General features: G+C 43.1%; 1 protein-coding gene across 1 annotated transcript in view; it reads left to right on the plus strand.

Annotated features, from left to right (window-relative positions):
• The window catches only part of LOC127913592 (arf-GAP with SH3 domain, ANK repeat and PH domain-containing protein 2-like), a 107,956-nt gene extending 92,392 nt beyond the window's left edge, over positions 1-15,564 (plus strand). Inside the window, 10 exon segments of the mRNA XM_052485926.1 lie at positions 560-675; positions 4,050-4,117; positions 4,393-4,506; positions 4,660-4,885; positions 6,493-6,645; positions 7,309-7,426; positions 7,728-7,783; positions 8,412-8,491; positions 9,102-9,221; positions 12,345-15,564. Of these exon segments, the coding sequence (XP_052341886.1) occupies positions 560-675; positions 4,050-4,117; positions 4,393-4,506; positions 4,660-4,885; positions 6,493-6,645; positions 7,309-7,426; positions 7,728-7,783; positions 8,412-8,491; positions 9,102-9,221; positions 12,345-12,419 (1,126 nt within the window). The 3' untranslated portion in view covers positions 12,420-15,564.
• The last annotated feature ends 1,182 nt before the right edge of the window (positions 15,565-16,746 follow it).

Below are 16,746 nucleotides of genomic sequence, written 5' to 3' on the forward strand. Positions count from 1 at the left end.
ATACAATATAAGTACATAACATTAGAAAATAACAAACATCACAGCCACCATAAACAATTCATTAACTCCTTTATCATCAGGGTGTTAAACTGCCCTAGTGGCTCCAGGAAATCCAAATGTAATGATTACATAATTGTGGAGCCGGATTTATCTAGTTCAGTGGAGAACTGAGGAGTCTTGAGTTAACCAACCCTGTGAAACAGGTTTAGTAACTCAGGTGTTTATACTTTAACAACAAAGTTAGGTAAGTCGAAAGCTTGTATAGTAGAGCTTTGTAAACAAAAATGGAATAGTGAAGTGATCTACGGTACTTTTAATGAGGACCAGCCAAACTTTTGATACAGGATGCAGTGGTCAGTATTTAAACTGTCACCTATGATAAAGCGAAGGGCGCTATGGTAGACGTCATCAAAAAGGTTTAAGAGAAGTGGCTGTTACAGTCTGGTAAATGGTGTCACCATAGACAGTTGACACAAAACTAAAACAATGAATTAAGCCCTTTCTAATGGTTACTCCTCCACCTCTCACTGGTTGCCTCCTCCGTCTCCTCTCCCCATAGTGTGAACCTGGACAAACAGACAGCCAAAGGCAGTACGGCCTTACACTACTGCTGCCTGACTGACAACATGGAGTGCCTCAAACTGCTCCTGCGCGGCAAGGCCTCCATTGACATAGGTAAGAGACCATCACATCACTCCTCTTTTGGGGAAAGACTGGTTTGGAAACAGCTTTGGCACAAACTGTTAGTGAAGACATTGTTTATTGTTGTCGAGTGTCTACCAATAAACTGATTTATGATGAAATTCATAGCTACAGAAATGATAACTTTGAAGAAAACAAATGATGAAGACACATGCATACAAACACCAAGTTTCCTCCACACGGATGTATTTCTTAGTCACGTTTTTTGGGAATCGTTCCCAGGGGGCCCTGATTTGCCAAAAGACCCGGACACACCACTTTCTCACAACAGACCAATCTCTCTGACTCCAAACAAACTGACCCATGATAACACAGATAGAAAAGAAACCGAGAGACAGAGACTGTTTAGTGTGGGAATCCTGCTAATTATCAGTCTCCAGCAACACAGTTAACTAAGGAACAGGGGGGCCATGGTCTGTTGACCGGAATGTGTTTATGTGCCAAGGAATCACGTTGTTTCAGTCCACCAAGTATCACAGCCTATCTTGCTCTCTAGTTTAGGGAGACAGGGAGGGGAGATTGTGTTGTGACACACATGGCTGTTGACAAAAACGTGGCTTGGCTCTGCTTAGCTGCAGTAGGCACCTCCTGGCAGCCTAAATGTATGCTAGCATTGCGTTGACAGGTTGGTGAATTGGGTGTAGATAACTTCATAATTCATGCTGTCGTGGCGTAGTGGTGCTAACTGTGTCGCGGGTTGCTTGTCAGTGCTCTGCTATGAGGTGTTGATTTCCAGGGCAGTGTGAAGAGGACACATGGGCTGTGTCTGAATACCCATACTAGCATCCTAAATAGTAGGTAGTTTGAGTATGCGAAATAAAATAGTAAGTGACATTTTGAAAATTGAGTGCTTTAAATGCCCGGATATCATACTACATCCGACTTCTCATGTAGTATGAATGAAGTGTACATTTTTCAGGAATTTCACACCCGCAATGCATTCAACCGGATAAAAGGACATCTTCGATATTTGACAGTTCTCTGAAAGTAATCAAACAATTCCTAGAAGATAGCAAAGGAGACAAGCAAAGAGTCCCCTGGAGTGTTCAAATGTATGTTGTTGTTTTTGTCCCCAAAATGACCAGAACTATTTCATCTTACATTTTTGAAAACCGATAATTATTTGCACCCTGCCGTGACTTTTCTTTAGCTAAATACTGTAGCTTACGTTAGCTACGTGCTTTAGTAGGACTTGAAGTTAGCTGGATAGCCGATAAACTTGCTGCTGTTGAGCGACAACTTCATATTTCACCTAGCTACACAGTTCTCAATGCGAAGCCGTAGTAAAGTAGTACGCTACAGTCGTGGCATACTACATACCTTTTTACTAAACATTACGTCATAAATCGTATGTGAACATGAGTTCATACTATGCAGTTTAAGTAACATAAATATCTCAGTTACATAAGTAGTCACGCCCCTGAGTCAATACATGTTAGAATCACCTTTGGTAGTGATTACAGCTGCGAGTCTTTCTGTATAAGTCTCTAAGAGCTTTGCACATCTGGATTGTACAATATTTGTACATTATTGTTTTTTATATTCTTCAAGCTCTGTCAAATTGGTTGTTGATCATTGCTAGACAACCATTTTCAAGTCCTCCTATAGATTTTCAAGTCAAAACTGTAACAAGGCCACTCAAGAACACTCAATGTCATCTTGGTAAGCAACTGTAGTGTATATTTGGCCTTGTGTTTTAGGTCAATGTCCTGCTGAAAGGTACATTTTTCTCCAAGTGTCTGTTGGAAAGCCGATTTAAAACAGGTTGTCCTTTAGGATTTTGCCTGTGCTTAGCTCTATTCCGTTTCTTTTTATCCCAAAAAACTCCATAGTCCTTGTCGATGACAAGCATACCCATAACATGTGCCATGGAATCGCGTTGTTTCAGTCCACCAAGTATCACAGCCTATCTTGCTCTCTAGTTTAGGGAGACAGGGAGGGGAGATTGTGTTGTGACACACATGGCTGTTGACAAAAACGTGGCTTGGCTCTGCTTAGCTGCAGTAGGCACCTCCTGGCAGCCTAAATGTATGCTAGCATTGCGTTGACAGGTTGGTGAATTGGGTGTAGATAACTTCATAATTCATGCTGTCGTGGCCTAGTGGTGCTAACTGTGTCGCGGGTTGCTTGTCAGTGCTCGGCTATGAGGTGTTGATTTCCAGGGCAGTGTGAAGAGGACACAAGGGCTGTGTCTGAATACCCATACTAGCATCCTAAATAGTAGGTAGTTTGAGTATGCGAAATAAAATAGTAAGTGACATTTAGAAAATTGAGTATGCTTTAAATGCCCGGATATCATACTACAGTGCCTTGCGAAAGTATTCGGCCCCCTTGAACTTTGCGACCTTTTTCAACATTTCAGGCTTCAAACATAAAGATATAAAGCTGTATTTGTTTGTGAAGAATCAACAACAAGTGGGACACAATCATGAAGTGGAACGACATTTATTGGATATTTCAAACTTTAACAAATCAAAAACTGAAAAATTGGGCGTGCAAAATTAAGAAGATTGTGAAGGAGACAAGCAAAGAGTCCCCTGCAGTGTTGAAATGTACGTGTTTTGTTGTTGTTGGCCTTAAAATGACAAACACACAGCGATTAATGGCTCAACTATTTACTTGTACATTTTTGACAAGAGATGGTCATTTGCAGCCTGATGCATCTTTACAGTAGACACCATAACATGATGCAGCCACCACCACGCTAGAAAATATGAAGTGGTACTCAGTGATGTGTTGTGCTGTATTTTCCCCAAACGTAACGCTTCGTATTCAAGACAAAGTTTATTTCTTTGCCACATTTTGTGCAGATTTACTTTAGTGCCTCATTGCAAAGAGGCATGTTTTGGAATATGTTTATTCTGTACAGGCTTCCTTCTCTTCACTCTGTCATTTAGGTTAGTATTGTGGAGCAACTACAATGTTGTTGATTCATCCTCAATTTTCTCCTATCACAGCCATTAAACTCAGTAACTGTTTTAAAGGGACCTTCCAGATTGTATGTGTGGGGTACAGAGATGAGGTAATAATTCAAAAATCATGATAAACGCTATTATTGTACATAGTCCATGTAACTTATTATGTGACTTGTTAAGCATATTTTTACTCCTGAACTTATTTAGGCCATAACAATGTTTGACTCAAGACATTTTTAGCTTTTTATTTTTTATTAATTTGTATTAAAAAAACAACAACGAAAAAACATAATTCCACTTTGGCGTATTGGGTGTAGGCCAGTGACACAAAACCTCAAAAAGTCAGGATGTTCGAGTACTTTTTGAAGACACTGTGTACTGTATAAATCAATGGATGATCAATTAATAGACCAAAATGATGTCTTCCTCTAGCTAGTGAGTCTGGGGAGACGCCGCTGGACATCGCTAAGAGACTGAAGCACCTGCAGTGTGAGGAGCTGGTGAGTGCTGTGTGACTGCTGTGTGACTGCTGTGTGACTGCTGTGTGACTGCTGTGTGACTGCTGTGTGTGCGTTTATGTGATTTCTTTAGCAAGATAGTCGCTGACTCCTATCTTTTAGCTTTGTATGAGCCATTAATCTCTCTCTCTCTGTGTGTGTGTGTGTGTGTGTGTGTGTGTGTGTGTGTGTGTGTGTGTGTGTGTGTGTGTGTGTGTGTGTGTGTGTGTGTGTGTGTGTGTGTGTGTGTGTGTGTGTGTGTGTGTGTGTGTGTGTAGCTGAACATGGCACTGGCGGGGAAGTTCAACGCCCATGTGCACGTAGAGTATGAATGGCGTCTGCACCATGAAGACATGGACGAGAGTGATGAGGACCTGGATGACAAGGTGAGGGTGAGGACCCTCTTCAGATTATACACACAGTTACACAACATGAACTCACCACACACACACATAATAGTAATACAGTATATACACATACATAACACACACACCATGATGACCTTTCTATAATGTTTGACCCCTGACCTCTCATTTGCCATTCAGCCCAGCCCCCATCGGAGAGAGGAGCGCCCTGCCAGCTGCTACACCCCTGGCTCCAACTCCCACCTCCAGCCCAGCCCGGCTTCCCTGGCACGGGACAAGCAGCGTGGTGGGTACATGCCCAACCTAGTCACCAACGAGACCTATGGTGCCATCCTCAACGCCAGCCCTCCTGCGCCAGGGGGGCCCGCCACCACCTCTGCACCCCCTCTCCCTCCACGAAACATAGGTACTTTATTTTTCCTTTTTAAAATGTTATAGCATGGTGGATGTGGCATACAGTTATTCATTTGTGGATAGACTATGTTAAAAAAAAATGGTTAACCAAGATTAGCATACAGTAGATGTTTTTCCATATAGAGCTGTATTTCTTTGGCAAACATTTCAGAATACTATGAACCAGTTTAGTTTGTTCAGTGAACCCGGTCTACATGCTATTTGAGCACGAATTTATATTAAAAATGTTCAAAAGTGTTCCTGATTTGAAGTTCATAAACGTGATCCATATCAAATGACCCGTCAAGCCCTTTTCAACCCACATTCACCTCTCATCCTTGCCATTTTTGGAGAATGATATTTATAATACATGCCCAATGGGTTCAGTTCAAATACAGGGAAACCTCATTTGGCCACATATCTGTCATCTACTGTAGATGCCTTCTCTAATTAATGCATTGTTCCATGGGGACTTGTGTGATTCGTGTAGCGCTCTGACCTATTTGAAGGGCAGAGAGCGTTCTGGGTAGGGAGCAGGGACCATCACATTGGCGGCTGCTGGGTGAGCTAGTGAGCTACTTTTCGTGAAAGTTCTCAAAGTGCACTTCATAGCCCATGATGAGAGGCATACTGAAAATAGCCCATCCTATCACTGGAAAGCAATTTGAACTCAATCTGGTTCATGCTCATTGAAAACGGTAGAAAACATTCCACCTTGCTAAACAATTTGTTTCGATTCAACTTACTGACTTTACATTCAAAGCACATGTCGTTTTTACTTACTTACTTAGGCCCGTAACCACACTAGATAGGTACACCATTCTAGTACTGGGTCAGAGCACCCTTTGCCTCCAGAACAGCCTGAATTCTTTGGGACATGAATACGTTGCTCAATTTATGTCAAAGGACCCTAACGTATGCCAGTATAACATTCCCCACACCATTACACCACTGCCACCAGCCTGTACTGTTGACACCAGGCAGGATGGGTACATGGACTCAAGCTGCTTACACCAAATCCTGACTCTGGCATCAGCATGACGCAACAGGAAACGGGATTCGTCGGGCCAGGTGATGTTTTTCCACTCCTAAATTGTCTACTGGAGACACTTTAGGTGATGGGAGTGGAACCCGGTGTGGTAATCTGCTGCAATAGCCCACAAGAAACGACTAGTTGTGCGCTCTGAACACCACTGTAGTACGCCGCTGAAATCTGCCTGTTTGTGGCCCGACTGTTTTTGTTTGTTGCACCATTTTCTGGAAACCCTAAACACTGTTGTACTTGAAAAGCCCAGCAGGCTGGACGTTTCTGAGATACTGGAACTGACACGCCTAGCACCGACCATCATACCACACTCAAGGTTGCTTAGGTCACTCATTTTGACCACTCTAATATTCAATTGAACAGTAACTGAATGCCTCGATGCATGTCTGCCTGCTTTTATATAGCTAGTCATGGTCACATGACTCACTGTCTGTAGGAGCAAACCATTTTCGGGAATGGGGTGGTTTGCCTAATAAACTGGCCACTGAGTGTATTCCCAGCCTAAAACCCTGAAGAGCAAGCAATGCACGTCTTCAGGAACCAGCTTTCCCCCTCCTCTCTCCTCCCTCCTCCAGTCCAGATGCCAGGTCTGTGTGGGATGGTCCAGTCATCAAGGTCCTCTGGGTGGAAGCCTGGCTCGATAGACCTGGGGGGCCGACAGAGGTCCTCCTCAGACCCCCCCAACATGCACCTCCCGGTACCCCCCATGCGGGTCACCTCAACCACTGGTAGGCACCCCTCACCTCCTAGGTCTCATTGTCTGAACACATCATAGGGAAAGGGAATTTCAAAATGGTTTATAGGTTTTCCTACCCTGTAAGCAGTCTATAGACAAGGAATGACAGAAATCCATGCTTTAGTTTTGTTTACCTGGCCGCTGTTTCAAATGAGAACTTGTTTGCATTTGTGGCACAAATCCAATAGTACTTTTATTATAATTTTTGCATTTCATGTCCAAATACCCCAAAAGTTCAAGTATTGTGGTGGCAGCATCATGTTAATCGGTATGCTTATCAGCAGCAGGGACTGGGGAGTTTATCAGGATCAAAATAGATATGAAAGGAGCTAAGCCCGGGTAAAAAGTAAGAGGAGAAATCCGCCCTAGGCTTCTGAAAGCCCTGGGATAGTTTTATGCCAAAGACACACCAGAATGTCTTTCCTTGTGTTCCTGAATGGTCCAGTCTCAGTCCTGAAATCTGCTTGTAAATCTTAAACATGGTTTGGATATTTCTGTAAATTTAACTTGTATCAATTCAGTTGTAATCCAATTGGTTTAATATGCAGCCAAAGACTAATGTTGCTAAAGCAAAAGTAGCAGCGGACACTGAGGACAGAAATACGCCCTGTTTCAATAAGAGAAAGAGATGGGTAACCTCTCTCTGTCTCCCTAGGTCTTGCTCCTCCCCCCGTGGCCAAGACAGTGAGTGTGATGGAGGCTATGAACCAGCAGTCTAAACCAGGGACCGGACATGGCCACAGCAGAGCCCCACCACCCAAGTCTTCATCTGGGTGAGCATATACACACACACACACTGCCTGAGGCAGCATGTTTTGCTTCGATGAACACAAAGACATTTTACTGTTGGAGAAAAACACCAATAGGGTTTCTGATTTACCACTACATTAACTTCCAAGTTGAGCTCCTCATCGACATGGTTCTACTCAGTCTCCCATAGGTCTGAGTTGTGACTGTCAAAGGGAAATGCGCTGTCATGGGGAAATGCTCTGTCATGTGGAAATGCACTGTGGGGTAAATGTGTTAATTTAAACACATGATAAGCAGCAGCTAACTACTGTTTGTGGTTTTCAGCAATGCCAAAAGCTTCAGCAAAGGACCGACTCGGACGGGGTCCATCGAAAGACCAGGTGGGTGTTTTAAAAATAAATAATTTACCAGTCAAAAGTGTGGACACACCTACTCAGTCAATGGTTTTTCTTTATTTTTAGTATTTTATACATTGTAGAATAGTAGTGAAGACATCAAAACTATGAAATAACACATATGGAATCATGCAATAACCAAAAAAGTGTTAAACAAATGAAAATATATTTTATATTTGAGATTCTTCAAATAGCCACCATTTGCCTTAATGACAGCTTTGCACATTCTTCGCATTCTCTTAAGGGAGAAGCAACAGTTTAATGCCCGCGTCACAGAGTTTTCTGCCTAGCAATAGATATGTAATGTTTAGAGTATAGAATGTCGTCACCCAAATTCGGGTACATATACTACCACTCGTGGAAATATGTCTGTCTGTTCAGCTGTTCGATCGCTTGGGTGAATAAACTTGGTTGGAGTTTTCATAGTGTCTGTCAATTTCTTACTCTGATATTTACAACCTAACACTATGGATTAGTCTTTTACCAAATAGGGCTATCTTCTGTATACCACCCCTACCTTATCACAACACAACTGTGGGTTAGTTCCAGCCTGTATGGTTGTGTGGAACAGTTTTTGTTTTCACAACGATGTAATTTCCTCTTCCTCCTTCAGCTAAGGAAGTGCCGGGATGCCCCCAGAACTCGATAGGTCAATCACTGCCTCCGGCCCCCATGCCTAGGAAGACCTATCCGGTGAGTTCCTTCCTCCTACCTACCGTTGACCTTATGGTTGTTTGTCCTGTTGTTGATTGGACAGTGATTTTCACTTCTGTATCTGATCTTATGTTTCAGTTGGACTGATTGTCTCTGTCGCTCTGTGCATTTGAATATTATCGTCTTTAACTGTGTTTTCTCTGTGGTTTCCTTCATATGCACACCACTACTAAGAGGGAGGGAACTTTGAAGTGTGTACTTGTTCCAGATACCTCTGTGGTCAATGGCTACCCTCCTTACCCAGTCAGATGCTTACTATGTCCTGTGTCAGTGGTTCGCTATTCAACCCTCCAGCAGTCACTGTGGAAAAGGGTGTCAAACATACCAAAGAAATGACAGATACAGGAGATCCTCCTGTTGAAAGACAGCATCTGTCTGCAGAACACGCTGTGTACTTGCCTGTCTGCATTTAATTAGAATGGCTAGAATGGGAAAAGCCCCTCAGACCACAGTAAATTGACATCATGGTTCCATTCAATGTGGCCACCAGCCCACCTGTCACAGAAGGTTGACTTGAATGGGAATGTTCGTTCTAGTAATGATATTTCTATGCCTGTCTGTCTCTTCATATTGAACCTGTGTTTTTCAGAAGCAGAGGCCCAAGCGAGTAAAGGCCATCTATAACTGTCTGGCAGACAACCCAGACGAGCTGACCTTCTCTGAGGGGGAGGTGATTGTGGTGGATGGGGAGGAGGACCAGGAGTGGTGGGTGAGTATGTCAATTCAATTCAATTCAATTCAATTCAAGGGCTTTATTGGCATGGGAAACATGTGTTAACATTGCCAAAGCAAGTGAGGTAGACAACATACAAAGTGAATATATAAAGTGAAAAACAACAAAAATTAACAGTAAACATTACACATACAACAGTTTCAAAACAGTAAAGACATTACAAATGTCATATTATATATATATATATATATATATATATATATATATATATATATATATATATATATATATATATATATATATATATACACACAATGTACAAATAATTAAAGGACACAAGATAAAATAAATAAGCATAAATATGGGTTGTATTTACAATGGTGTTTGTTCTTCACTGGTTGCCATTTTCTCGTGGCAACAGGTCACAAATCTTGCTGCTGTGATGGCACACTGTGGAATTTCACCCAGTAGATATGGGAGTTTTTCAAAATTGGATATGTTTTCGAATTCTTTGTGGATCTGTGTGATCTGGGGGAAATATGTCTCTCTAACATGGTCATACATTGGGCAGGAGGTTAGGAAGTGCAGCTCAGTTTCCACCTCATTTTGTGGGCAGTGAGCACATAGCCTGTCTTCTCTTGAGAGCCATGTCTGCCTACGGCGGCCTTTCTCAATAGCAAGGCTATGCTCACTGAGTCTGTACATAGTCAAAGCTTTCCTTAATTTTGGGTCAGTCACAGTGGTCAGGTATTCTGCCGCTGTGTACTCTCTGTGTAGGGCCAAATAGCATTCTAGTTTGCTCTGTTTTTTGTTAATTCTTTCCAATGTGTTAAGTAGTTATCTTTGTTTTTCTCATGATTTGGTTGGGTCTAATTGTGCTGTTGTCCTGGGGCTCTGTAGGGTGTGTTTGTGTTTGTGAACAGAGCCCCAGGACCAGCTTGCTTAGGGGACTCTTCTCCAGGTTCATCTCTCTGTAGGTGATGGCTTTGTTATGGAAGGTTTGTGAATCGCTTCCTTTTAGGTGGTTGTAGAATTTAATGGCTCTTTTCTGGATTTTGATAATTAGTGGGTATCGGCCTAATTCTGCTCTGCATGCATTATTTGGTGTTTTACGTTCTCTCTCTCTCTCTCTCTCTCTCTCTCTCTCTCTCTCTCTCTCTCTCTCTCTCTCTCTCTCTCTGTGTGTAAGTGAGTGAGTGAATCACCTCTAGATCAGGCTCCTGGACACGCTCACTTTCTGAAAGTGTTTGTGTGTGTAGTAACTGGGTCGGCATGGCTACTGCATATGAATTTGTGTGTAGGGATTTAGAAACTGGAGAGGGTGAGAGTGGGTGTGTGTTTCTGTCATCATTCACACGCAGTAAGAGTCGTCCGGCCCAGTTATGGTCCAAATCGGGACCTTTCCAAATTCCAAGAGCGTCCATTGAGCATGTGTCAGAAACCATGGTAGCGTCAGCAGTAGAAAGCCATGACCTCATTCTGGCCAAATCTCTGTCTCTCTCTATTCAAGGGCTTTAATGGCATGGCCAAAGTAAGGGCTTTATTGGCATGGCCAAAGTAAGTGAAGTAAATAATAAACAAAAGTGAAATAAACAATACAAATTAACAGTAAACATTACACTCACAGAAGTTCCAAAGGAATAAAGACATTTCAAATGTCATATTTCTCTCATCTACCTTCCTGAATACAGGCCAGCTGCAACTGTTGTCTGAATACAGGCCAGCTGCAACTGTTGTCTGAATACAGGCCAGCTGCAACTGTTGTCTGAATACAGGCCAGCTGCAACTGTTGTCTGAATACAGGCCAGCTGCAACTGTTGTCTGAATACAGGCCAGCTGTAACTGTTGTCTGAATACAGGCCAGCTGCAACTGTTGTCTGAATACAGGCCAGCTGTAACTGTTGTCTGAATACAGGCCAGCTGCAACTGTTGTCTGAATACAGGCCAGCTGCAACTGTTGTCTGAATACAGGCCAGCTGCAACTGTTGTCTGAATACAGGCCAGCTGCAACTGTTGTCTGAATACAGGCCAGCTGCAACTGTTGTCTGAATACAGGCCAGCTGCAACTGTTGTCTGAATACAGGCCAGCTGTAACTGTTGTCTGAATACAGGCCAGCTGCAACTGTTGTCTGAATACAGGCCAGCTGCAACTGTTGTCTGAATACAGGCCAGCTGCAACTGTTGTCTGAATACAGGCCAGCTGCAACTGTTGTCTGAATACAGGCCAGCTGCAACTGTTGTCTGAATACAGGCCAGCTGCAACTGTTGTCTGAATACAGGCCAGCTGCAGCTGCAACTGTTGTCTGAATACAGGCCAGCTGCAACTGTTGTCTGAATACAGGCCAGCTGCAGTTGTCTGAATACAGGCCAGCTGTGTTGTCTGAATACAGGCCAGCTGCAACTGTTGTCTGAATACAGGCCAGCTGCAACTGTTGTCTGAATACAGGCCAGCTGCAACTGTTGTCTGAATACAGGCCAGCTGCAACTGTTGTCTGAATACAGGCCAGCTGCAACTGTTGTCTGAATACAGGCCAGCTGCAACTGTTGTCTGAATACAGGCCAGCTGTAACTGTTGTCTGAATACAGGCCAGCTGCAACTGTTGTCTGAATACAGGCCAGCTGCAACTTGTTTTTCCCAAAGCCACCTCTGCAATATGACTATATTTAGTCACTTGTATATGGGACTCTTTATATGGGACAGACTCTTTGTAGTCAGCATGCCAATTTCACGGTCCCTCAAAACTTGAGACATTTGTGTTTTGTGACAAAACTGCACATTTAAGAGTGGCCTGTTGTTGTCCCCAGCCCAAGGTGCACCTGTGTAATGATCACACCTGTCTGTCGGGTGTGCATATGGAATATATGGAACATTTCTGTAATATTTTATTTCAGCTCATGAAACAAACATAGGACCAACACTTTACATGTTGTTTGTATTTTTGTTTGGTATAGAAGGTGGTTGTAGAAGTCCACAGAGGTGAATGTCTGTGTTGAAAGTACACTGGGCTCTTGGCTGGAAAATGCTGCAGTTAAAAACACTGTAGTTATGCTGCATCTCTCAATCTATATGCAAACTAGTGAGTGTTTACTAACAAAAGTGTGTGTTTTTTCCCCTGTTATCAGTGTGTGATGTTGTTCATCTCTCCTGTTCACTCCCAGCTGGGCCACATTGAAGGAGAACCAATGAGGAGGGGGGCTTTCCCCGTCACATTCATACACTTCATCATGGACTGAAGGTCAAAGGTCAACACAGGCACTGATCTGGGATGGAAACCTGGAAACATCATGTTCATCATCATTCATCATCAAGCTTGTGCCTGCGCTAACACTACAGAAGAATCAAGTGTCGCTGCCCAATGCTTTGGCTGGACAGTCTGGGGGTTGCCATGACAACTTGCACACCCTTCACTCCGGGAATGTTACGTGACGTCATATCACTGCTCTTTAGACCAAGCCCGCAAATGCTCATGAGGAAACTGTGTTTAGACTTCTGACACCATCTGACATTTAAAAAAAACAATGATTGTAATGAGTGCTCACAACATTAAGAGGATTATTGACAAAATGAAGGTTCTGTTCATAAGTTTCACTTGGTTTTCCTCTGTGTGAATTGTACAGAAAGTTATTTAAAAACAACTGAGAGAGGGGACTACACACAGTAATGTGGATCTTTAGGATTTCTTTCACTTATCGTTAATGTGAATATAGTCGTTATGCTTACATTCCACCTTCTTGCATGGTTAAAGGGTGAACAATTTTTTAAACGCATAATTGCTTAGTAGTCAAAGACATGTAAACTTTTTAGGACTTCCAATGTGGGAGGAAAAACTTCATTCAAAATGGTGCTAACCCAGGAATATGCTAGGAGCCCTCACGTAGGGATGATCCACTGTCCCCATCTCAAGACAGCCTGTTACGTGGTAACAGCGGGGGGTTGATGTGGGACAGCCTGTAACGTGGTAACAACGGGGGGTTGATGTGGGACAGCCTGTAACATGATATGAACAGGGGATTGATGTGGGACAGCCGGTAACGTGGTAACAACAGGGGGTTGATGTGGGACAGCCTGTAACGTGGTAACAACGGGGGATTGATGTGGGACAGCCTGTAACGTGGTAACAACAGGGGATTGATGTGGGACAGCCTGTAACGTGGTAACAACGGGGGTTGATGTGGGACAGCCTGTAACGTGGTAACAACGGGGTTGATGTGGGACAGCCTGTAACGTGGTAACAACGGGGGGTTGATGTGGGACAGCCTGTAACGTGGTAACAACAGGGGATTGATGTGGGACAGCCTGTAACGTGGTAACAACAGGGGGTTGATGTGGGACAGCCTGTAACGTGGTAACAACGGGGGTTGATGTGGGACAGCCTGTAACGTGGTAACAACGGGGGTTGATGTGGGACAGCCTGTAACGTGGTAACAACGGGGGGTTGATGTGGGACAGCCTGAAACGTGGTAACAACAGGGGATTGATGTGGGACAGCCTGTAACGTGGTAATGATGGTTTTCTGGGAGTATATGTAAACCTCCATTGATCACACCTAGGAGAACCCAGGCTCACTACCGTGTGTGTGTGTGTGTGTGTGTGTGTGTGTGTGTGTGTGTGTGTGTGTGTGTGTGTGTGTGTGTGTGTGTGTGTGTGTGTGTGTGTGTGTGTGTGTGTGTGTGTGTGTGTGTGTGTGTGTGTGTGTGTGTGTGTGTGCGCATATCAGCTTGAAACCATACCAGTTACTTACAGCACATTGTCTTCATGTCGATGGTCTACAGTGTGATGCCATTATAAACAGGATGGTTCGAGCCCTGAATGCTGATTGGCTGACGGCCGTGGTATATCAGACTGTATACCACGGTATGACAAAACATGTATTTTTACTGCTCTAATTACATTGGTAATCAGTTTATAATAGCAATAAGGTACCACTGGGTTTGTGGTATATGGCCAATATAATACAGCTGAGGGCTGTATCCAGGCACTCCGTGTTGCGTCATGCTTAAGAACAGCCCCTAGCCATGTTATATCGGCCATATACCACACCCCATCGGGCCTTATTGCTTAGTTATAAAATGGATAACTATCTTCGCTCCATAGATCACACTTAAGATGTGAACCTCCATCGCTCTGTGACTAATCTTTGGGTTGAGCCCTCAGGCCTTCACACTCTACTTTTTGTTGTTTGCTGCAGTAGAGCAGGAAATGTGTCTGTCCTCTCAGCAGGACAGGCAGCAGGAGAGGTGAGGTAAGGGGGACAGAAGTGTGTGTGAAAGGCAGTGGTCCGGTTTCTGTTTGATCTCTGACAGACAGCAGAGGGGTTTATGAAGCTCATGGGGTGATGGCTCCTGATGTCCTGTGCCTTTTATCTGTCATGGACAGCAGGCTACCAAATGGCTCTCACACAGAGGTAGATGTGGTCGACACACACAGTTGTCATTGTACTAAACACAACTTGTCCTGTGATGAGGTGCCATTGTAAGGGGGATGGCACTGCTGGATTACAGGTAAGGACAATGCAGCTACTTTTTACACACTCTTTCTCTCTCTCTCTCTCTCTCACATTCCTACTATAGTATTAAATCTGATTCATAGTGCTCAGGACTAGATTGTACCATATTACACAACTTGATTACTAGCTGGGACCACAGTAGTTGCAGACTACCCATGTTTTATATACATACTAGTTCCTGTACTGAACAGACATGTTTCATTTAATATTCCTACATTTTATGTTGTTTGGTTTTGTTTGCAGAGCAACTCTCTCTACATGTTTTGACATTTAATCTTAAATGGGACATACAGTTCCCTCGATTGTGAATAAACTTCAATAGGCGACAGACAACAAGGTGTCGCATGTGAAAATGTACATGACAAGCCTCCTCATATTAACTCACTGGAAATAGAATGGTTAATCTGTTAATGTACATACATTTTGTCTGTTGATATTTAAATATAAAAGAAGAGTAAATAACCTTTGCAGTAACTGTCTCAATCAGGGCTGGGGTCAATTTCAATTGAAGGCAGTCAATTCAGGAAGTGATTTTAATTTAAAATAAGAAAATATAAAATGTTTGAAATAGCTTTTATTCCTCATTTTATTGAGAAGTCATTGACAATAGAAGCCGTTTTTTTCTAAACTTTTTTGTTATTTAAGTTAACTTCAATTCAAATTTACCTCAGCCCTGCTCTTAATGCATTGTGGTAAAGTGCGGTTGCCATATTGTGTTTTCGCTGGTGTTCAGTGTGTATGTAGACGAGTAGAGAATCTATTCCATTCACGCTCATTGACTGTGGATCAGTACATTGACTCTAACCTATTCTGCAAAATAAATGGAAAACAAACTGGAATAATAATAATTCCTGTTTTTCCCCTGTATTCAAGTCAAATACTCATTTTGTATTTATGATAGTGTTGTCGCTTCTAAAAGCATGTTCTCAGGGTGTAAATGTGTAGTAGGTGGTTTGAGAAAAAACAGAGTGCTTGACTACTAGGTTGGTAACGTTCTGGGCATTACACTGAATGAAGAGCTCCCTCTGGTGGAGAATGGTCAAGCCCAATATAGCCCAATCATGTGTGCTATGTCCATGGTTCTCAACTTTCTGCTATTATCATATGTTCTGGAGCCATACGACTGCACTAAAGTTTTACATACACAGTGAACTCTGAATCCTGGCCTCACGCCTTAATTACGTCACGGATTAGAGGCATCGCTGTTTTTAAAGGCAACGTTCCCGCGTGCGCCGAACATTGCCTTGACTGTTAACGCTGCCTATGTTGGCTTAATCGGAAATAGTCTTTAAAGCCGCAATGTTTATAACCCGCGATCAGATTGAATCCCGGCCTAAATCTATAAAGAGTAAACTAGCTCTGTAAGGTTGTGGCTGGTATGTGTATACCACAGGTGAACGCGGCATAACACCAGGGTCATTTGGTACCTCATGGTCATTCCTACACACACAAACAAACACAGAGCCCGGCTGGATGCTTCATAAACTTTGAAGACCCAGAGTTGGGAAGGAAGCATGTATCCCATAAATCAGTCTGAGAATGACGGGAATACTGAAATACCACAAACTGACCTGTTTTAAAGGACAAAAATGGAATCAAATAAAACACATTTTCATGAATTATTCAGTATTGACATATCCATCTGGAGTAAGGGAGTATAGGAGAGGTATGGAGAGAGGGACGAGAGGCACAAACGCATGTCCTGCTACCACCCCTTTGGTGTGTATAGGGAGGGGGTAAGAGAGGGAGATAGGGAAGAAAGAGGGTCTACCGCATATTTATGATGGTCTTGTATGTTCTTCCATCCATGGTGGATATAGTGACTGGTGTATCATGGTTATAAAGGAGGTCAATGGAGTCTCTGGATGCTGTATTAATGTCATCGGAGACCTAGATATCAAACAGCCACATCCTTTTCAAGTCCAGCCATGACGGAGACATGCACTGAGGTCCCTGTACTGTGAAATGTATTTACATGAAATAAGATTAAGTTACTCATGATGGTCAACTGACAGGTGGATGGATGGTGTATGTTAGGTGTTGCAGAGCATGCT

The sequence above is a fragment of the Oncorhynchus keta genome, chromosome 29 (assembly GCF_023373465.1).
Source record: "Oncorhynchus keta strain PuntledgeMale-10-30-2019 chromosome 29, Oket_V2, whole genome shotgun sequence".
Lineage (NCBI taxonomy): Eukaryota > Metazoa > Chordata > Actinopteri > Salmoniformes > Salmonidae > Oncorhynchus > Oncorhynchus keta.